We start from the raw sequence: 20,999 nt of genomic DNA, 5'->3' as shown, positions 1-20,999 counted from the left end.
GTATGTGAGTGTGTGGTGGAGTGTCTTGTCCTTCTGGGGTAATGTGTGTTGCTTGTGGAAAATGGAGAAAGTCGGAAAGTTGAGTTTGTGTTACCTGCGTAATTTAGTAATGTTAGGTTCATGTCTGGGGGCACTGTCTAGGGCTGTTGATGTTTGATAGGTCTTGGTTTGGAATGTCCCTTAGGAAGTTTTGAGTTAAGGCATGGGTACTCACAAACTTTCTCTCGTGGGCCAAATTTACAGTGTGGTTTGTGTCCGAGGGCCGCACTGGTGGGGGCAGGGTCAGTGGGGGAGGGGGCGGGCCTAGAGCAACAAAAAAAAACTGCGACCATGAGGTTGAACACAGGTCCCTGCAGCGGACGCCTTTGTCCACTGAGCTACAATACCCGGCATACACACCTCTCTCTTTCTCTCTTTCTCTCTCTCTCTCTCTCTTTCTCTCTCTCTCTCTCTCTCTCTCTCTCTCTCTTTCTTTCTCTTTCTCTCTCTCCCTTTCTCTCTTTCTCTCTCTCTTTCTCTCTCTCTCCCTCTCTCTTTCTCTTTCTCTCTCTCCCTCTCTTTCTCTCTCTCTCTCTCTCTCTCTCTCTCTCTTTCTCTCTATCCCTCTCTCTTTCTCTCTCTCCCTCTCTCTTTCTCTCTCTCTCTCTTTCTCTCTTTCTCTCTCTCCCTCTCTCTCTCTCCCTCCCTCTCTCTCTTTCTTTCTTGCTCTCTCTCTCTCTCTCTGTCTCCCTCCCTCCCTCTAGCTCTCTCTCTGCGCTCTCGTGGCTGTCGGGGCCTCTCTTCCTGGCCCAGGGGCGACGGCGCTGTTTAAGCATCGAAAGATGCCTGGGGCAGGACGGCTGCGTGATCACAAAAGCAGCCAAACCGAGCTTCTCTGATTTTTTTTCGCTGGAGTTTGCCATCCAGACTTCACATCACAAACGACAGGGGCCAAGTATCAGCGTGTTATCTTGTTATCCAAATATTTAGAAGTGGCAGCTCCAAAGGGGGCAGAGTTTTCATGCAGAATAACAAGGGAGTATTATTAAACGCCCCGACTATAGTTAAAGGCAGTTTACACTTTCTTCGAATGTAAAGGAACCATGTAAATCTGCTCAGTGGAATAATGCACATGCTGCAAGGGCTTGTGGGCAGCCTGCAAACCACCGGTTCCAGTTCTGGCGCACCCCCTCGACCTTTCATCTCTCTGGGGCCAATAAGAAGTCGACAATCCATAGACTACAAAACACCAACTACCAATACAGCGCTTTGAGATTTTGCGGCTGAAGCGCTTTACAGGGCTCGGTATGAGCAACATTAATATGATCTCGGCAGAGTTTTGGACTCGGGCGGATTAGCATATCAAAGCGGGAGCCCAGGGCAAGCGAAGCCATCGATAGCCCCGGGCTGTGACAGTTTCCAGGCGCGCGCACACAGCCGAACCCAAGCATTTCACAGGTCTTTAAAAGACCATTAGCATGTAAATGAGGCTTTGTTCACCTCTCAGCGCCCCTGCAGCCCCACTCTGACTACGGCGGAAATCGCCCGGCCACACAGGCAGCAGAGTCTCGGAGTCGAGCTCTGGTTGCAGACAGCCTTTAAACACCCCCCAAAAAACTCGGGTATGATGTCTGAAAGGTCCGCGGGCCGCCGGGGAAGGCTTGCCGGGCCGCCACTGGCCCGCGGGCCGTACTATGAGTACCCCTGAGTTAAGGTGATGTATGGTTAAACTTTCTGTTGTGTTTGAGCTTTGAATGTTTACACTTGGGGATGGCAGGGAAACCTTTTTTCGAAGGAAGGTTTCAGTGTCCTGGCTGTCACATAAATGGCTGTGTGCGATTATACATCCTGCATGCATAAATGTTGTTTGTGTTCATTTATGTCCAAGGAGGTCGCAGGTTTGTATGTCCATTGTGCTATGTTTGTCACAGCCTAGTTTTCTTACTTCATTCTTTTGTTGACATGTTCTTTATTTTGTTGCATGCAGTGGAAGCTAGGAGATAGGGACAGTTGGAGGGAGAATAATGCCTCTGGAGGACCTATCTGATGTTGCTGTACCATAAGGGCCTAAAATGTACTTACCTCATACCCGAAGACCTTCAGGTAAAGAACTCACTTCTACCTGACTGGCTTCAACCTCTTGTATGATGAGCCTTCCCTCTAGCTACAACATGCCTCTATGATAAATATTGCATCTGGATTGTGATCAATGACAGACATCTATTTTCAACAGAGATCATGATTGCGGAGTTTGCGTTGATAAGGAGAAGGTTATTGGCTTGAGCTAATGGCAGAATGTGTATGTGGATTGGCATTTGATTGAAAGGAAAAGTTGCCTGGTTTTGAAGTGAGTGTGTGGGGGCGGTACAGTGTGTGTGTGATGTGCATGTTGATGTATGCTTACCAACGTAGGGATTCTGGCCCTTGGTCTTAAAGTCATCACCTGGTTGTGCCAAGAAAGACTTATCAGCCCTTTGTACACAATGCCTGGGCCCAAAAACAACAAGGGCGCAAAGCAGATTGGGTCTGGAAAGTGAAGATATTTTAAAACCAGTGCTATCCGCAGACTTATGCTGGCCTGTGATTGGTCAGAAGTGTTGTCAGCTGGATGGAAATGATCACAGGGATGCTTTCTCTATTGTTCTGGATCTTAAGTGAGTACTCACAGATATCAGAAGTTCTGTTGTCAAGAGACGTTTGTGTCTTAAGGCCTGGAAGCAGAGAATAAGCTGGGTAGGGCCAGGACTTGTGGCTTTTGGCTTGTTAGGCACTCTCTGTACTGTTCTGCGCTGGGCTGTTCTAGGAGGGCCGGCTGATACTGAAAGTTGTGTGGTAGTGGTAGATTTCAATGGACTTAAAATAGGTTAGAAGGTGTGGGACAGGGAAGTTAGCTGGTCAGGACAAGGTGCGTGGGCTTGTGGGGCATTTGCTTCTCTGTTCATGGTTTAAAATGTTGTTAACAGCTAAATAATGTGATTCTTTAGCTGTATGCTGTAATATATTCAGATGCTGAGCATCAATTTAGTAGCCATATTCCCATTTATGAAGTAGGTGACTAAGTAGAAGGAAAACTATTACGACAAGCATTGAAAATGCAATAGGTCTCGCCTTCGATTAAGTTCAATCCATATGGTTTGCTAATGGTATTCTATAGCAAAGCAAATGGCTGTAACTTAATCAAAGGCAAGACGTATTGCATTTTTAATGCTTGTTTTTTTATTTTTATTAAACTGGCTATGTTAATTAGCCTGCTTGTTACAGCTGAAAATGACTAGTTGAAGACATTGATTTCAATGTTGGAAAGAATTGACAGAGCCAATGCACCCAGCTGTTGAATCCTGAGAAATGTTTCTGTTGAGGATAAAGATATCTGTACATAGGACTGATATTTTTACACTGTGCTTGCCTGGTGCACAGGAGAACTGCATGGCCTCTGGGTTTTATTTTGTCACAAGAACGAGCTGGAATACTAAACCTGCACAGACATCCAGGGATATAATTTGCCAGAAATCTGCAATTTTTGTTTGAGCATGAAGAAACTCATGCTCTTTTACGATCAACCTGTGCTTAAAAAAAATAGATGGGTGGTTAGCAGAGCTAATTTAACGTGAATGAGACAGCACAGTCGCTTTTCAATATACGGTGCTCTTTCAATATAGAGCTTGTTACATGCCCTGGTCACCAGCTAACTACACTGCGGGAACTCCCCCCAGCCCTGGATCAATCAACACCTCACCAAATGGCTGCAAACCATCCAGAACTCGGCAACCAGAATCACACTTAAGCTCCCTAACAGCACACACACCAGGCCGCATCTCAAGGAGCTTCACTGGCCTCCTCCTGTACACAAGCGTGCACATTCAAACTGCTCTTCAAACCTTCAAAGCACTGCACAACATAGACCCAGCCTCCCATCATTCACAAACCATCCAGACCCTCTTGCGCACACACCACGCTTATGCTGCCTTAGATCCAGATGTCAAGCCTTCTCCTACATCACTCCTGAACTGTGGAATAGCCCACAGATACACATCAGACGCCTCCTCACTTCTTGAGTACCTCAAGAAGCTGAAGACCTGGCTCTTCGAATAGCCCATCCCACCCGTCCTAGGCGTGGCAAGGCTCACCTGCCCAGCGAGAGGATACCCTATGGAGTGATAGTATAACACAGTGCTTGAATAGTACAGTAATGTTTAATGCTCAGCACTGGGCCAGGATTCTCGTTGCTAGTCTATGATTGTATACTGCTGTGCAAAAAGCATTCAAAACAGCACAAGATTTAAAGTCCTTGACCAATACCGCACAGTGCTTTGCTACAATTGTGTCTCGAGAGTATACTCTGTAGCATGGGGGATGGGCACCATGTGCTGGCACGGGCTGAGTGACGCATCCCGCAAGCAAAGGACAGAGTCGTAGGCAGGTACAAGTCACAAAATGAACGCGCGAAATACCTTAAACAGGAAACTGTTCGTACCTGGATCAGTGTAACGAAAATGATAGTGCTCCCCTGCAGGGTGCCACAGATAGATCCCCCTGCAGATTGTGTCACAGATACCGCCCCCTGCGGGTGGGTGTCACAGATAGTGCTCCCCGCAGGGTGTGTCGCAAATGCTGGTTACATTTTGGATCCATTTCACAGGGGAACAAAAAATAAAGGAAAGGGGGAAAGAGAGGGCGAGAACTATTCCTTGAAGTCACAGTTTTCAGTGAGGAAGAGCTCGTCATAAAGAGAGGGAATAAGCGGAAGAAAGAGAGGGGCAGCTGCCAGCGGCAGAGCAGATGTGCACACTGCCCTTGTCTCGTTCTCTGCCCACCACGCCCGTTCCGAACTGCCAGGCACGCCGAGCCTTCTCTGCAAAGTTCGAGCCTGGCAAGGGCTCAAACATCCTGTGATTCTGGGAAAACCACTCAATTTCCCTGTGCCTAAAAATGAATGTCAGTTTGTAATGCAACTGGTGCTCCCGTAAAGCGCTTTGATACCTTCGAGTCAAGTACACGCTATATAAAACTGCAAACAAGTGTAGTACGACCTTATTTTCTATTTCTGGTTAGCTCCTGGCACCTGGCTTCCACAAGGCTCGCGGCGCTCCGCCCACACACTCCCGTTTAAGCACGCACTAGGGATTGCACGCCCTGTCTGTGATTGGTCCTTGCCTGTCCTTGGGGGGGCGGGCTCTGTGGAAACCAGGTCGTCTTAAGTGGCTCACGCTGTGAGAAACGGTTTGCACCGCTAAAAGCAGAGGAGCCGCGAGCATGGTGAGGGGCGCGATGTCTATGCAAATGAGGAGTGAGGGACAAGGCCCCAAGTGTGCCTGACTGCAAGGTTTTGCTTCTATTCCTGGCTGTGATAGAATGCTCCAGTGTGTTTCGTTGACCACGTCGGGGTGTGGTGAGCATGGTGCTTCGCACGAAGGCTGCATAAGTGGGTCCATGGTTGTAGGGACTGGGGGACTTTTTAAACAAGCATGCCGACAGGCGCCCCATGCCGCTAAATGATAGGAAGTCTCCCAGAGAGGACCACTTAACTGTAATTCACGCGCAGCACGTCTTCCGGAGACGAGCACTCAAATCTAATTAACGTGCACAAGCTGTTCATGGGAATTGCGTTCACACACCAGAATCTGCGCGTGCCCCGGTCTGTCTCCCTTGAGAGGCATCTCAAAAACAATAGGTTTCGAAGGCGAGACCTTAAAAATGGTGTGCGGTGCTGTGCTGCTTGTCTGCACTGAATATTCAGATTGTAATGCCTGGGAGTGATTCAAGGGCATTTATCTTGCAGCATTATATAGATCCTACAGTAGAATGTATCCAATAACATGTAAGGTTGCTCCTTACTTGTATAAACAATGTATTTTTGATGCCTAGAGCAGCGCCTTGTGATCTGATGAATGACAGAGCAATACAACCTACCACCTAGTGGAAAAATACCGGTCTTGGTAATATGATCGCTGTTGCAGAGAATCAAATGATACTAAGAAATTATACGTTTTCATGAACAGCGTTTTCCCATCGGGTACAGGATATATAGAGACGCCTCTGATGCAAACTAATGGAAAGCAGTCGGACAACTCTACATCCTGACTTGAATAGAATATAGATGGCACTTTAGGAAAAATAGCTACACTACTCTCAATAGCAAAATCTCCAAAAATGCTTAAAACTAAGAATCCGTTTTTTTGCAGAGTGACAGATTCAGCAGAAGTAATACATCTAAGTAAATCATACAATTCCAGCCGTAATACTGTTCAGCATACATACTTCTGTGAATTGCCTTTATGACAGACTAAATAGCGACATACATACAGTTAAAATACGCAAAAAGTAATGTTGACATTTTCTTTCTAAATGTGAAAAACACTTTTCCCAAGGTCAAATTCTTTCCTCTATACCCCTATAAAATACAGGGATCTATTTCCTTCTCCACCCAGGCAAAGCACATACTTCAGTCAGTGGGCCCCCCTGCAAGTATATGGAGGGGCCTCCACGCTCCGGAACCAGTCAAGAGTTCTCCGGCCATTCTGTGCACAGTGCTACGGGGGGGGGGGGGAAGTCGCCTTTAGTTTCGGGACCCTTTGCACTGCGGAGGCTGCGGGGGCTATTGTTACACCACTGACTCGATTTCTTCACTACAGCAAACTTGCATGTGTTTTTAGGGTGTGAGAATGACCTCCAAACTGTTCATGAATACCTATACTTAAGTAGACATTCAACCACATGGTGCATGGTCACATCATTCGCTAAATGCCCTGTTTCTCAATCCTGATCCTCCAATTAAGTACTCTCCACAGTGCTGGTAGGTTTGTGCATATTGAAGGTGAAGCCCTACTAGTACAAAGGCAGTACTATCTGCTTTTTGCTGAGTGATACTGAAATGAACTCTCCAACTAATATAACTGTAGGAATAATTTTATTTATGTAAATGGAGTTTGAGCTCAGTTTTTCACCTGTTTAGGAGTCTCTTCTGACTTGTCTTTCTTAACATGGGAGGCCTCCATTTCGGAGTTATGTGCCAGATCTACCTGCAGTTTCCATACACTGACTATAGCTCGGAAGTGATCTTGCCCAGTGTTTACTTGTTCGTGTTTATAGTATCCTTATCCCAAAACAAGACATAAATTGAATGTCTGCCGACGTAAACACCAGATGTCAACTTGGGAAAAACTCAAATGGAATTTTTTTACATACTCAACACCGAGAAAACAGAGAACAAATACATATTCAATACACAACCCAAATTTCTCCTTCAATAAAGTTTAAACACTGAACAAAAAGCATCCTTTGGTTCAGTTTTGCTTCCCTATGCTACATCTTCTCCTGACCCCAGTCACAGAAAAAAATCAATATGATGTCTAAGAAGTGAGGTATTGTATTACACACTATTAGGTGGCACAACTACAAATCCACCCTCTATCAGGTAATATGGTGGGATGCTATTCAACTGCAGTTCCTACCGAGTAAGGAAACCAATGGGGCTCCATGCTCAGAGCGGCTAACTACTGTAGGCCCCTATGTCACTCCTAGATCATCTTGGGGGGTTCCACCATGGGCTCATGGTATTAGCAAATATTAAATAAAATAAAAAATATAACAAGGGTAGGTTACAAAAAACATATGTACGTTGAATGTGTTTATCACAAGTTCCATAACATTGTGCCCTCAATCACAGTGTCCGTGTATTCCTTTGGTCTGTTCATAAGTTTTCATAGAGTACCATGGATACCCCTCTTGGTGCTGCTGTAGAGAGTGTATTTTGTTGGAGAACTGCACATTAAAAGGTTTCTCGAATCGTGTCAATCCCAGAGTAACTGACCAATCATAGCCCACTGATGAGCCTTATGTTGGATACAAAGCAGAACGCTCTTGCTACTCTCCGCCTAGACTGTTACCAGGATCATGCTTAACCAAAGGAAGTATCTTCTTGCCAAACCAACAGCGCCTTGATCCAGGGGCTCTACTCTAACAATGGTTGAAATGGGTCTCTCTCTCTAAGGCTGCATGCAATTAAACAACTCCCTTCAACAGACAACATGGAAACTGGTCATCCCATTAGCAAGTTCTCGCTATTGCAGATCTATCATCTCTTCACGGAATGTGGCACTCACTGCAATCCAAACCCTCATAATAAGGTGAAGATGGGGGAGGTGAGCTGTGAACAGATAAGAGTCACACAAGTGCTATTTCGAAAGAGTGGGTCGTCTTGGCTAGTATTACACCTTCAACTTTGCCTCTTCCTATAAACAATACTGGCAAATATTAATATCCACTAACTGAATGGGGGGTCAGTGAAAAATTGCCTACAAATCTATTATCTATTAAGTAAAAGTGTACTGCTCTGGCAGAGAAAGCATGTAAGCCTCCCATGCAGGTTTCTGCAGAAAAATCCACTGGAAAGTTACCTCCTTGCACACACAAATTCATATAAGTGCTACTCATGCCTATAAACATTCCTTGTTGCGCCACACTTCACCCTGGTAATGTCAACGTTACTCATTGTCACTCCTGCCCACACACTTCTACCATTGGCACCTCTGCTCAGACAACTCTAGCGCACTTCACCCTGAAACACTAACACACACATACACACACTCACAGTTGCAGCACAACACTTTTCCGTACATTCCTGGCAAGACAACCCTTACTGAGAATGAGTTTTTCTATTCCACAATACCGACCCAAGGAGTGCCAGTGTGCCACCTTTGCTAAACAGACTGATGCCCGAACTCCTTTGGCATCAACTCATAGGTCAACACAACTTCTCGCGCGATTTCGCTTTGCAGCACTATGATATTCAAAACCTTCCTATGCCATATCTGTGCAACATAACACTTTTTTCTGTCTCTTGATATTGACCATGCAGGCTCCGGATAGAAACAGCCATGCCCACACCCCAGCACCAAGGCACCACATGTGTCTCTCCAGTACCTGCTTGTGCTGCTTCAGCAGCTTTCGCAGCTTCTCCTTTTCCCCCTTCTCTCGCTGAAGGTCCTCCATACAAGCACGCAGCTGAGAAAGGGAGATGCAGGAGAGAGAATGCAAGGTAAAGAGATGAATGGGGGTAGGGAAGTAGAAAGGAAGAGGGGAGGTATAATGAACACAGGGTATGTGAAAGAGAGAAGGAAAGGAAGAGGGACAAAGACGAAGAGAGAGAGAGAGAAGTAGCATTTAAGCACACATTGATAAAAAACAGACCTGTTTTAAGTAGCACTAACTCGTTAACACCAGAAGTTTAATGCTGGGCCAATTAAAAAATATACTAACAATGAAAACTTTAATCCACCCCCCAGTGGGCATGGAGGATACGCAAGGACGGCTATCTGAGGCAGACAATACAGGATTCTTTAGTCTCCTCGTTTTGGGGAAAAAGGGTGCTCCCTGGTCTAGTGTTTTTCTATGAATGAGACTGCAACCTTGGACCCCTATTTAATTGGGTATTATTGATGGCATCCTGCTTCCTCAGTGACTTGTGCATGAGATTCCCCAGTGTGAAACTAAATCTGGTGGGATCTACCTGCCCAGTCAGTGAGGAATGCCTCACTTCAGCCTCCAGTCTGTATTTTATTTTTCATTGAAGTTTTTTTTTTTTTAGAAAAGTGTAGTATGAACACAAGCTTTCATTTGAAAACGGTCCTCAATGAAGTCCATACATCTGCTTCTACTCACCACACCCTATGTCACGCCTGACCCGAAGTATTGAAAAAATGCACAGTTGACAGTCATGCAATTAAATCCAACTAAACACATAATGCAGGCATTCACAGTCTAGAAACTAAACATACCTAAACACAGAAGAAAACATGCACAAACAAAAGTGGAGCAGTTCAATGGCTATGCAGACAAAGAGCAGGAATGCAGGAAAGTGACAAGGCCCTGGCACTGAAAGATGACCCTTGCAAAGAAACACCTATGGGAAGAGGGGTGGTCCTGAGAGGTGCTAGCCCGGAGAGGTGATGACCCCTTTACGTTAGTGCATTAGTAATACAACTGGTTAATAAATGAGTTGTTAAGATTGATGGAGGACAAAGGATATTATAGGTGAGTTGACGTATTATACTTCCTAAGCAAGAATATGTCAGCTGTCTACCTTGCTAATTTCAGGCAGAAGCTGGCCCAAAGAGGCCAATTTTCCAGACTGTTAGAACACAGAAACCCAACCAACAACCAACTAAGGAGTGTGAACAAGGTGTAAATATGGAAACCACAACAGGTGCCCACTCTAGTTCTCGATACAAGAGCATTGCAGCGTCAGGAAAAACGCAGCTGTGCACTGGAAAAACACAGTTGTTGCAAGCTCAGCCCATAGAATTAGGGTTACCACTTCATGTAATGTCGTATGGGCACCTTGTTTCCCTCCATCAACTTTATAACACAACCTAAGGATTTCTGCGTGTAAGAGTCTAAGCTTGCTTTCCAGTGAGGCAGATGGACTAAAATGTGTGATAACAATTCGTAACAGAAAAGCCCAGAACTTGAACCATTTGGTCATGATAATATGGAACAAGGGGGCCAACTTAGCTACAGTGGTTTTAATAGTGTGTTTTAGCAAACTGGACACCAAAGCCTGTCCATTCTCAAGTAATTTCTAAATTATGCACACTTAGAAGCTTCTTATGGATTGAGTTAAGACTCATTCTCTTCCGCCCTAAACTAATTGTACATCTGTGATGAAATCTCATTTCCTCTGTTCAACATTTGTGAGTGGGTGAAGCCAGTGATAGGAAGCTGGTTTCACAAGAACCGATCAGAAAAAAATATACATTTTGATAAAGAACTAATCATTGGAATTGGTTATACTACTGTGGAAGCTGGAAAGATGATCATCTGTAAGCTATGGGACAGAATTGGAAAAGATTGAGAGATGGGCAATCTACAGTCCAGGTCACGGTCACATCAAATGCTAAATTCACAGGACGACATTCGGGTGAATTAATCTGCAATAAAGCAAATGACAAACTGAATTCTGGAACTTCACCTACCCTCTCGCTGCATACTGCGGAGAATGTTTAAAAGTGCGATTATCGCTAATGATGGGGACTCTTTCTTTCCATGATATAGGCTAGCCTGGCTGAAAGAACTTGTTCTCGTGAGCAGTCGCTATGCTCCTGTGGCAATGGTAAAACAGGTGTCCCATGGTTACGCATTCCAAATATGGGCTGGGTGTTCTGAGCTCTCGGCTTAATTGCGACACTCACCAACATATTTATGAGTGTGTGCCTTGTGAGACTTGAAAACAGTCCAAAAACTATTGTTTCTAAAGATTAGCTATAATAAACAATAATACTGTGTTCTTAATGTTTAATGCATTTGGTGTATGAGAATACAAAGCTGTTTAACCAATGAGTTATGTGACCAAATCATAGCGGAACAAATACAACCTGTCTTGTAAAAAACTGATTTGGAACTTTGATTTGAAAACTGTTGGCCAAGAATTATTCAATAAATCCTGTGCTTACATATACGCCGTGCCAGGTGCACTTTCTTGTACCATTAGCAGGCAGTTCTTCTGTGTCAGAGAAGAAGCCACACAGCAAACTACACCAAATGACAGCTCTCTGAATAGGGGTGCACTGTACTCAAGAAACAGGAACCAGAGAGGCTACTGTGAACCTCCTCAAATAAAATAGGACATCAGGGCTAGCTCTTTATCATCATGAAGGAAAGTGGTTCAGAAGTGGTAGGTCTTTTCAGAACATCTTTCCATCCCATAAAAGCCGCAGGGTAGAGCCGAGTATGGTTTGCTAGATTTTCATTCCAGTTTTGCATGTAAGAGAATGATCATATACCAGTAACTGAAACTTTGTACTTTCTACACTTTTGTAATCAACTAAAATGCAATTTCTTTCAGTCTTTATGTACTGCCACCTAAATCACAACTGCTTAGGTCGCCATAAAACGTTGTATGGATACAGAGCTTTTAGCCCTTTCGAAATTCAGCTTGTTGAAGTCTTATTAGCTAAAAGTCTAGGCACTATACCTTAAGACACTAGGAAATAATATACATAGGGCAAGGCTGATGTCATCTTCAACAGGGGAACGTAGCCTTCGGTTTAAAAAAAAGATGGAGGAGCGTTACAATTGAATATCCTTAGTCCACTACACGGAGGAAACCGTCTCTAGGCACCGTATTGATACGAAAAGTAAAGTCTTTGGACGTTCCACTACTACCCGAAGTATTGAGCTTCTAACAGAGGTGCACCGTAAGATTTCATAGTCTTGGACTAGAGATGCTGAACCGACAACCCAATTTGGTCATTAGCTAGTGCAGTGGAATTTCTAGTACATTGTTAGGTATTTTGGTTCCTGGTGCTATACTAGCACCGGTGGCTTAAACGGTTGTTGATTTTCTCCTCTAAACCAAGCACTGGCGGCTCCACCAGACAGCCAACATACAGTTCTTTGACACAAATGATGAGTTCACAAGATGAAACCCCAGGAAAGCAGACTGCTTTTTATCCTTCCTAGATTAGTATTATGAGAACTGTTAAGAAACAATGGAGTGCAGCTTGAAGCACTACAAAAACAATATTATTGTGAATAATAATCACATTATAAAAACAAGGGCCAGTCTAACCCATGTATTTTAAACAATTTGGATGGAGGAAGTTTAGATTCCTGAAGAAAACAGGAGTTATTATATTCCATGTGAGGTGATTTCATGATGCCACAGGCATAAAATGTATGATGTTCCTGAACGTGTGAACCTGTCCATCGCCTTCACTTGAAGAAAAATTGTCCTAGGCCAGTCTTATGAGGAAATGCAGGTTAGAGCCAATAGTTGCACAAGAGCTATCATGATCAAAGGAATCTAGTACAGAAATATAAAGTGTAAAGTCCAGTTTTAGTTTAGCAGATCAAAGGACAATTACCCTGTTCTTTTCTGCATCACCCTGGACTCAACTACACTCCAACCAGCTTGTGGGTTGGAGACAGTCCCCAAGCTTCTCTTCACTAACTTGGAGACACAGCTATGTGTTATCAGCACAGACTTGTAACCTGAACCCGGACATGAGAATCAATAGATCTCACAAACGGAGGACCAGGAGAGAAGGGGACCTGTGGCATCCAGCACTGCACCCAATAAAACCACTTGGATCTCTTGAGCTGGCAAGGACTGCATAATCACCTGGACATTCTGTTGTGTGATTTGAGTCTGCAGCTTTTCCATTTCATGCTTGAGGTCTTCTTTTTCCTCACTCATGCGCTCGCGGTCACTGCGTTCTCGCTGGAAGTCCTCCTCAAAAATCTTCACCTAGGAGAAACAGAGACAAAACTATTTAGACTCAAAACAAAGGCCTTCCCACCCCTTACCCGCCCATCTCCAAGGCTACAGTGTGATTCCTGACTACTTCATGCCATGAGTGATGTACCACAGTACTCACACTGTGCCGGCCATTTTGCTCTTTACCCATCAACCTGTTTTGTCATTCTTTGCAACAGCAAAGTTAGTGTTTAGGATCTAAAACTTACAGTGAATATTATAAGAAGCATACAGTGAAAGACACACAAGCAGGATTTCTCCAACTAATTCTGCTCAGCTCCAAACCTCAACCAAGTACCTCACCGGTGCTGGGCTCACAGTGGTACTGGTTCAAGGATGATAGCTATGTGAGGTTTTCCAATATTGTCGGTGGTTCTACAGGCAATTGAGTAACTCATTTAAGCATTTTTCTTGGCACATCTTAATCCTGCTTGACAGGGGAGAGGGGTTGCCCTGTGAATCCTTACCAGTTATAAATTGCATGAACTGAGGTTCCAGGTAAGCAACTCTTTTTGGGAGTAAATATCATTTATAAATTTACTTGATGTGCACAAATTAACAAGTAGACCACGGCTGAAAGGTTGAAGCGGTTTTCAATCAATTATAGAGCACAGCTTGCCCCATCTCCTGGTCTTTTGGCGTAACCTATGCAATAATTTCTACTGAGATACGAATAGAACGCTCTAGAGCCATTTAACATATTTCAACTAAGAATCCCAGTTTCTCTGCTCTCTTTGTTCTAGCGAATGAGGCTCTTCTTCTTGGACTATTAACGATTGCCACCCAGCCACCGAATGCTGGAGATCCACTGACTCCTTAAAGATTCTGTGATTAACATGACTGGACGTCACTGTACAAGTGGATCAGCATTCTGCCCTGAAAAGTTTCAAACTATTTGGCTTGAATTTCAAAAATCTGCAAATAATGTTGGTGTTGTACTTCAGAGACAAATATGGAGAGCCAACACATTGCCAAACTATTGGGAAAAATGGGTCCGCCTTCGAAAAGTAGGTGAACCTTTGGCAATTCTTGTGCTCCGTATCTCTATTCCCTGCTTTTAAATAAACTTGACGGTTGAAAACCAATCGGAGGAAAGGACTGAGCGCCTTGCCTGAATATCGGAGGAAAGTCTCGTTACAGACATGCCGATTGTCCATGCTCTTTACAGCCTTTGACAAATACAAAGTACAATTTCAAAACCATCTACAGGATTGGAAGATAATCTACAGCATGTGAAAGATTTACAATGCCGAATTGTATATCCTAGAATTCAGTCACTATATACTGAGCACAAAACCACTATACATCTCAGAATTTCAGGCCTTTGAAAGTGTCACATTTTCTGTACCCATTAAACTACTTACTGTTCTAGTACCAAAGTCCGGACCTGTTGACGCATTTTGCCTGCTCAGCAAATTGGTCTTTCCAAACATTCAATTTAAGAGACATAAATATTCTCTGTGCAAAATAAGGGCAAGCTCACACTCTAAGTTAGGAGCAACAGTTACCAGCTTGTCTGTGCAGTGAAGCAGGCACAAAGCTCTGCCATCATGCCCTGGTTTTACCTGCTGCTTGAGTAGCTGTATTTGGGTGCGCTGTTCTTGTCTCATGCTGCCTCCTGCTTCTGCTGACATGCTGAACACCGAGGCTGGGGGTGCGGACGCCTGCACATTCAGAGCCTCTTCCAGGGCCTAAGGAAAAAAGACAGTCAGAACACCTGGATCCCTATCAGCGACACGTCAGAACTGCAAGAATAAACTAATAAAATAGTACTATTACCCATACCAGAATCACAGCAGAGATCTAAATGCTAGGATACTGTTAATTAATATTGTTAATTAAAATATATTGCTTGACTGGCTATACTGCCAGCGCGACTGTAACTGAGTCCTCTACACAGCTCGTTCACATGACACAACCAGATCTTCGAGATTTCTGTTAATTTGAGAGTGGGATATATGGGATTAGCGCCCAAACCAGTTGTACCTGAGCACACAGGTGCTTTGAGGGTCCAACAGATTTGAGAAAAGATACTGGAGGCCCAACATTGTTTTCACTCCAGCCCCCACAAAACAAGGATCTGTCAAACGTCGTTGCTGCCATTCAGCTCTAGAATGTTTGAGCACACCCAATCACTGACATATGTCTATCCATGGCTTTAGAAACACACAATCACTGACTGCCGATTAATATGGATGATTCACAGCTTTTCTGTACTTCTCCAACTTTCATTCCCACATTACATAATTTCTTATATTGTGTTTCAGCAAGCTTGATGCATGATTTACCCACAAGGCAAATACTTTTTTAAGGTTTGAGGAGAAAGACAGCAAATTCAAATGTTTTTTTCTAAACATGTTGCTGGGTCAGTATGCTGCTCTTGCTGTGGAGAGTTCATGCTTTAGCATCTGCATGATCATCTACAAGTGCAGTAGATAACCATATAAAAGCAAGGACTGGCCTGCACCAAGAAATATCATTTCTAAATGCAATGCGTTTTCTGTTGTTCTGAGAGGCCATTAGAAGAGGACTCCACTAGGCAAACTGAGTCCCCAAGAAGGCACAGTCCTCATTTACTTTCTTCTAATTGGGCAAACAGTTAACAGCTCTGCTGGAGCCGCTCTCCATGCCCAGCCTGGTGAAATAAAGTAAAGAATCAGAGCCTTATTTACAAAGCCCTGTCGACAGAACACAGTGATTTAAATTGAGTGCATTAATAAACTGGCAGCCAGACAAGTAACGCTAGGTCCAGGGAAAATGTATTTGCTTTAAAGAAATTACATTGTGTACTGTCCATTGTCCTTCTAAGACCAGCATGTCATGCTCTAATTCTCTCTCGGCTTTACTTTGGCAACGCGGCCTTAACCAGCATTTCACAAAGTGCCCTCGTGCCATTGAGCACTGCACTTCATACTACTGCAAAACTTGTGCAGTTCATGGAAAAAATCGACCACATAAGCCTATCCTGACTGAGTTATATTGGCTCACCTTTGAAGCCTGAATAAAGTTCAAGCTGGGATGTCTAGCGTACAACGCTGTTCACCTAAACTCCCCACCCTACCTTGCTTCAGCGCTTCCACAGCGGGGCAGTGCCAGAGCACCAAGAAGTAGAAATAGAATTATACTCAAGACTTTATCCTTCTCGGATACCGTTGCACAGCTGCTGATGTCTTTCTGCAAACACCTGGAATCCAAATTCATTGGACGATGTCTATTCTTCCCTTCCCCTTAACCCCCAATTATTGCTGACTCAGCTCCTTTAATGGATACCTACCTTGCTGCCTTGTTATTACTTTCTTCACAGATGATAGTCATTGTAGAATGTTTCAGCTTTTCTTTTAACTGCTACTTACCTGTAACCATGTTGTAATATCCCCGGATGATGCCCACTGTAAACTGTGGGACATGATTGTTCCATTTAAAGCACTCTAGTGCCTCTAGTTGCTCTGCGCTATATAAAACTGATAAATGAATACTAAAATGTTTTATTACTATTACCCACGCACTATAACTGCAGCGGTATAAATGCTATAATAGTGTTCATTAAAATATATTGCTTGACTGGTGATACCGACTGTCAGACTAGTAAGAGTCCTCTGCACAGCTCCTTCACATTACACAACCAACTCGTCAAATTTTCTGTTAATTTGATAGTAGGATATATGGGACTAGCGCCCAAGCCAGTTATACCCGATCACGCAGGTGCTTTGCGGGTGCAATTGATTTGAAACAAGGCCATGGAGGCGAAAGGTAACAGCTCATCATTTTTCTCACTCCACTGTCCACAAAACAATAATCTGTCAAACGTTGTTGCTGGGAATCAGCGCCAGAATGTTTGAGCACACCCAATCCCTAAGTCTATCCAAGGCTTTCGAAACACCCAATCACTGACTGCCCAAAGACGTGGCTTTAAAAACACCCAATCCCAGTTTGCCGATAGACCTGGCTTTAAAAACACCCAATCACGGACTACCGATAGACATGGCTTTAGAAAAACCCAATCCTAATCACTGTCTGTCGATAGACATGGCTTTAGAAACACCCAATCACTGACTGCTGTTAGACATGGCTTTAGAAACACCCAATCCTAATCACGGTCTGCCGATAGACATGTCTTTAGAAACACCCAATCCTAATCACGGTCTGCCGATAGACATGTCTTTAGAAACACCCAATCCTAATCACGGTCTGCCGATAGACATTTCTTTAGAAACACCCAATCCTAATCACGGTCTGCCGATAGACATGGCTTTAGAAAAACCCAATCCTAATCACTGTCTGCCAATATACATGGCTTTAGAAACACCCAATCACTGACTGCTGTTAGACATGGCTTTAGAAACACCCAATCCTAATCACGGTCTGCCGATAGACATGGCTTTAGAACACCCAATCACTGATTGCCGATAGACATGGCTCTAGAACCACAGATGTGATACTGGGAACAACCGTCCATTTAATGACACAGGGGGCATATTGAAGCTCATGGAGTCATATCGGACAGATCTATTTTAAAATCATGTCCAACGTCCAGGGGAAGCTAATGAATGAACATTTGGATGTATGTGATAGGAGGAATGTGAACCTGCGACTATACTGTTTTTAACATATTTAAAAAGTAAAAAATGTTCGCGGCTGCTTCGAGCTGTCAGCTCTGCCATGCAGTTTAGAGTCCACCTCCACTAACAAAAGCCATACATTTTTTACTAGGGGTTTATCCAGTTACTGCTGGGACTGGGGCTTGCCAGGAGCAGGACGTCTGTCTATGTGGGTTGAGATCAAGATAAGAACAGGATATTGTCAATACCATTTAAGAAGTGCTAATGCACTGCACGCCATTGATGGACGAAAGCCTCAAAGGTGTCTCATGTGCACACTGCTGTTGGGCACACAAGGTGGAGGCTGAGCAGAAAAGGTGACCAACTAACTCTTGCAAGGCTCTGTAGGTAACAGAATTTGACAGTTTGTAAGTTATCTCCAAAAGAAGATTAGACCTAGTCTAGTCTGAAGCCAGAACATACCCTTGAGGTGTTAACATGACATTGATCATGTTGAATGACGTTGAATGATTGAGCAATCAAACAAGTAGGCTGGTGCCAGCGGTGTCCCGAGCTGTGGTATTTCTTTGTCAACCAACATTGCTTTGTCAGTGCTGCATCTTTACACCAGCCTGAGAACCCTTTAATGTCACTAGATTCTTCTGGGCTCCTCAGTGAGCACAGATGTTCAACGCACACTGAGGTTTCTTTACTAAACTCTTCTGCTCCCCTAAGTGAGCAGAGATGTTTAGTGAATAAAAATGATGTGACTCAATAAGGTGCCCCATGTCTGATTCCTTGCTTTCTTCTAAATCTAGCAATTGGGATGAGTATTTTCAATTGAATATTCCTGGAACTGCTGTTCGGAGATGAGGTAGTGATTACATTATTGATAAGTCTAGGAAGCGTTTAAGGAGAAAGGGTGTTATTGGCTGCAGGACAAGGGTGTCAGAATTTTATTTAATCTGAGTCTTACAAATTTCGACAGGTTTAGCCGAGCAATTGTTTGAGTTAATCAGTTGCCAATTTTGGTGCAATGATTTGGCCTCAACCATGCTGTATTTGCATTTTCTCATTTGTGCTCTGCAATTTCATTTGCTTTCTGCAACTTGTCATGGGAATGCTTGATATATGGGGTACTGTAGGTGGATAAGGAGTGGCTGTTTATAAACTTCTGCAATTTGGTCTGGACTTCATGTAAGTTGTGCTGGGTCACAGGCAGGGATTGGGACTACAAAAGGAGACAGACACAGCAAAATTGATAGGGAAGGGATGGAACATCACGGGACACAGAAAAAAAATAATGGGGCACTGCAGGAGGCAGAGTACAATAAAATGGGTAGGCAAGAGGTAGAATTACAAAATGGGTGGAGATGGGTTTGCTACCTTCAGTCCCCGTGGCTTGCCCATTACCATAGGGTTTTGTGTTCTTCTGGCCCAGTCCCTGTTGATAACGTTTTGGTGATCATGTGACACCCTCGTGCACAAACCCTGTTCTGCTTGGGCTCCAAGTACTTACTGTCCTAATGATGACCTTATAACTTAATAAGGTCAAAATGCAATTGGCACATATATAATCAGACTAGGGATGTTTAACATTGTATTGAACAATTGCTTCTGTATACTCCTATAGGAAAGAACCTCTTTTCGTATAATTACTCCCTCTCCTCCCAAGATTTTGAACTGATGCCGCAGTTCTTTCCGCTCTGCAGTGCACTGGACCATGCTGGCCAGGTCCCAGTGCATGTGCTCTAACCCCCAAAGTACATGTACAATTGGCTAATACCCAATTGGCTTATTTAACTTAAAGGCCCTAATGTATGGTATAAGAGTTACTTGGGGCTAGTAAGTTAAAATGTCACTGGTGCACTGCAGCATTTAATTGTACCGCCACTACAGTGACAAGGTGAAAACATGACTCTAAGCCTGCCACTGCAACCTAGTCGGCCAGCGTTAAAACTGCCAACTTGACATTGCAGAATACACCTTTTTGCCAGGTCAAAGCCTTTCTGTTTAATAATAATAAGCCACCACTAGGGAATGCCTTGGAAGCCCAACAAGCAGGGTGCTGAAAATTTTAAAAAGCTAAAGTTTCATAGCATGCCGGGCAGTGAAATGAAGAAATTGCAGTTTTCACTGTAGCAAGGCTGATGGTCCCGTTGGCTAACAAGGAGTTTCACTAGCCACAGCCCAAATGTTTACTTCCATTTGGGACCACCAAAGATATTACTCCAAGGTATCAAATTAATTATTACATTAAACCTGAATTATTGCTGCAATCTGATTTAAGGTAACTGTTAATAGAAAGGTCACTTCAGAAAGTCATTGCCAAACCTTTGGTAGCTTTTCCTTACTATGTGCAACAATTATCACCCAAGACAACATACTGTTCCCCCTGCTAGGAAGTGTGAAGCCTTCGCAAGGAACAGGGAAGAAAAAAAATTGCTGAAGGGAGGAGGTGTGACCTCCTCCAGCAGGATGACTACTGATGGCCCAGCTTCAAAGAGATTACTGTCTCGGGGAAGCAAATGGCAATCACCTTCACCTACCACCTCCTTTCTGTAGGCAGACAGTCTGGCATCTTCTCCAGAGAGGAAACTCAGTTGCCACGCTGGTTTCCCAGAAGGAGTGAATCATTATGATGGTCACACCCCATGGGTGTGCTCAGGGTTCCCCACAATGGAAGAAGGCTTGCGCCATCTTGGACTTGGGTAGACAGGGGTAAGCTGAGATTGTCTGGTGTCCAAACCCCTAGGGAGTAATGTAGAGTGGAAAGGGTAGCTTCCTGGGAACTACTGACCCAATGGTTAGTGAGATTTCCACTCCTACAAAAAAGAAGAGAACATAAATGTGGTACCCCAGACCCACAGTATTCAGATCACAACTGAACTAGAAGAAGATAAAAGAGTTATTTCCCTGCTGATCCCTGGACCCAGCAAATAGAGGTTGCATGAATCAATCAATACTTATAGAGCATGGCTTATCAATCCTGGGGGTATCCATGCGCTGAGGAGAGGGGAGCAGTAGTCGAAGAGCCATGTCTTAAGCCCCTTTCTGAAGTCGGTGAGTGAGGCGGAGGTTCAGAAGTCGAGCCGGAGGTTGTTTCAGGACTTGGCAGCATGGTAAGAGGAGAAGGAGCGACGTCCACTGTGGCTCCACTGGATGCGGGGAATGTGTGCGAGGACAAGTGAGGCTGATCTGAGTTGTCTGGTAGGCCGGTGTACAGT

General features: G+C 44.1%; 1 protein-coding gene across 3 annotated transcripts in view; it reads right to left on the bottom strand.

Annotated features, from left to right (window-relative positions):
* The window catches only part of TNIP1 (TNFAIP3 interacting protein 1), a 248,245-nt gene that overhangs the window by 33,115 nt on the left and 194,131 nt on the right, over window positions 1–20,999 (bottom strand). For 2 of the 3 annotated variants that reach the window (XM_086931286.1, XM_086931287.1), the window contains exons 13-15: window positions 14,800–14,925; window positions 13,100–13,225; window positions 8,902–8,982 (exon numbers count right to left, since the gene is read on the bottom strand). In XM_086931286.1, coding sequence (XP_086787412.1) covers window positions 8,902–8,982; window positions 13,100–13,225; window positions 14,800–14,925 — 333 coding nt within the window. The remainder of the gene's footprint in view (window positions 1–8,901; window positions 8,983–13,099; window positions 13,226–14,799; window positions 14,926–20,999) is intronic. The other variant, XM_086931288.1, reaches the window with a different exon arrangement.

The sequence above is a fragment of the Lissotriton vulgaris genome, chromosome 7, assembly GCF_964263255.1.
Source record: "Lissotriton vulgaris chromosome 7, aLisVul1.2, whole genome shotgun sequence".
Classification (NCBI taxonomy): Eukaryota; Metazoa; Chordata; class Amphibia; order Caudata; family Salamandridae; genus Lissotriton; species Lissotriton vulgaris.
This window is presented reverse-complemented; position numbering and strand designations above follow the sequence as displayed.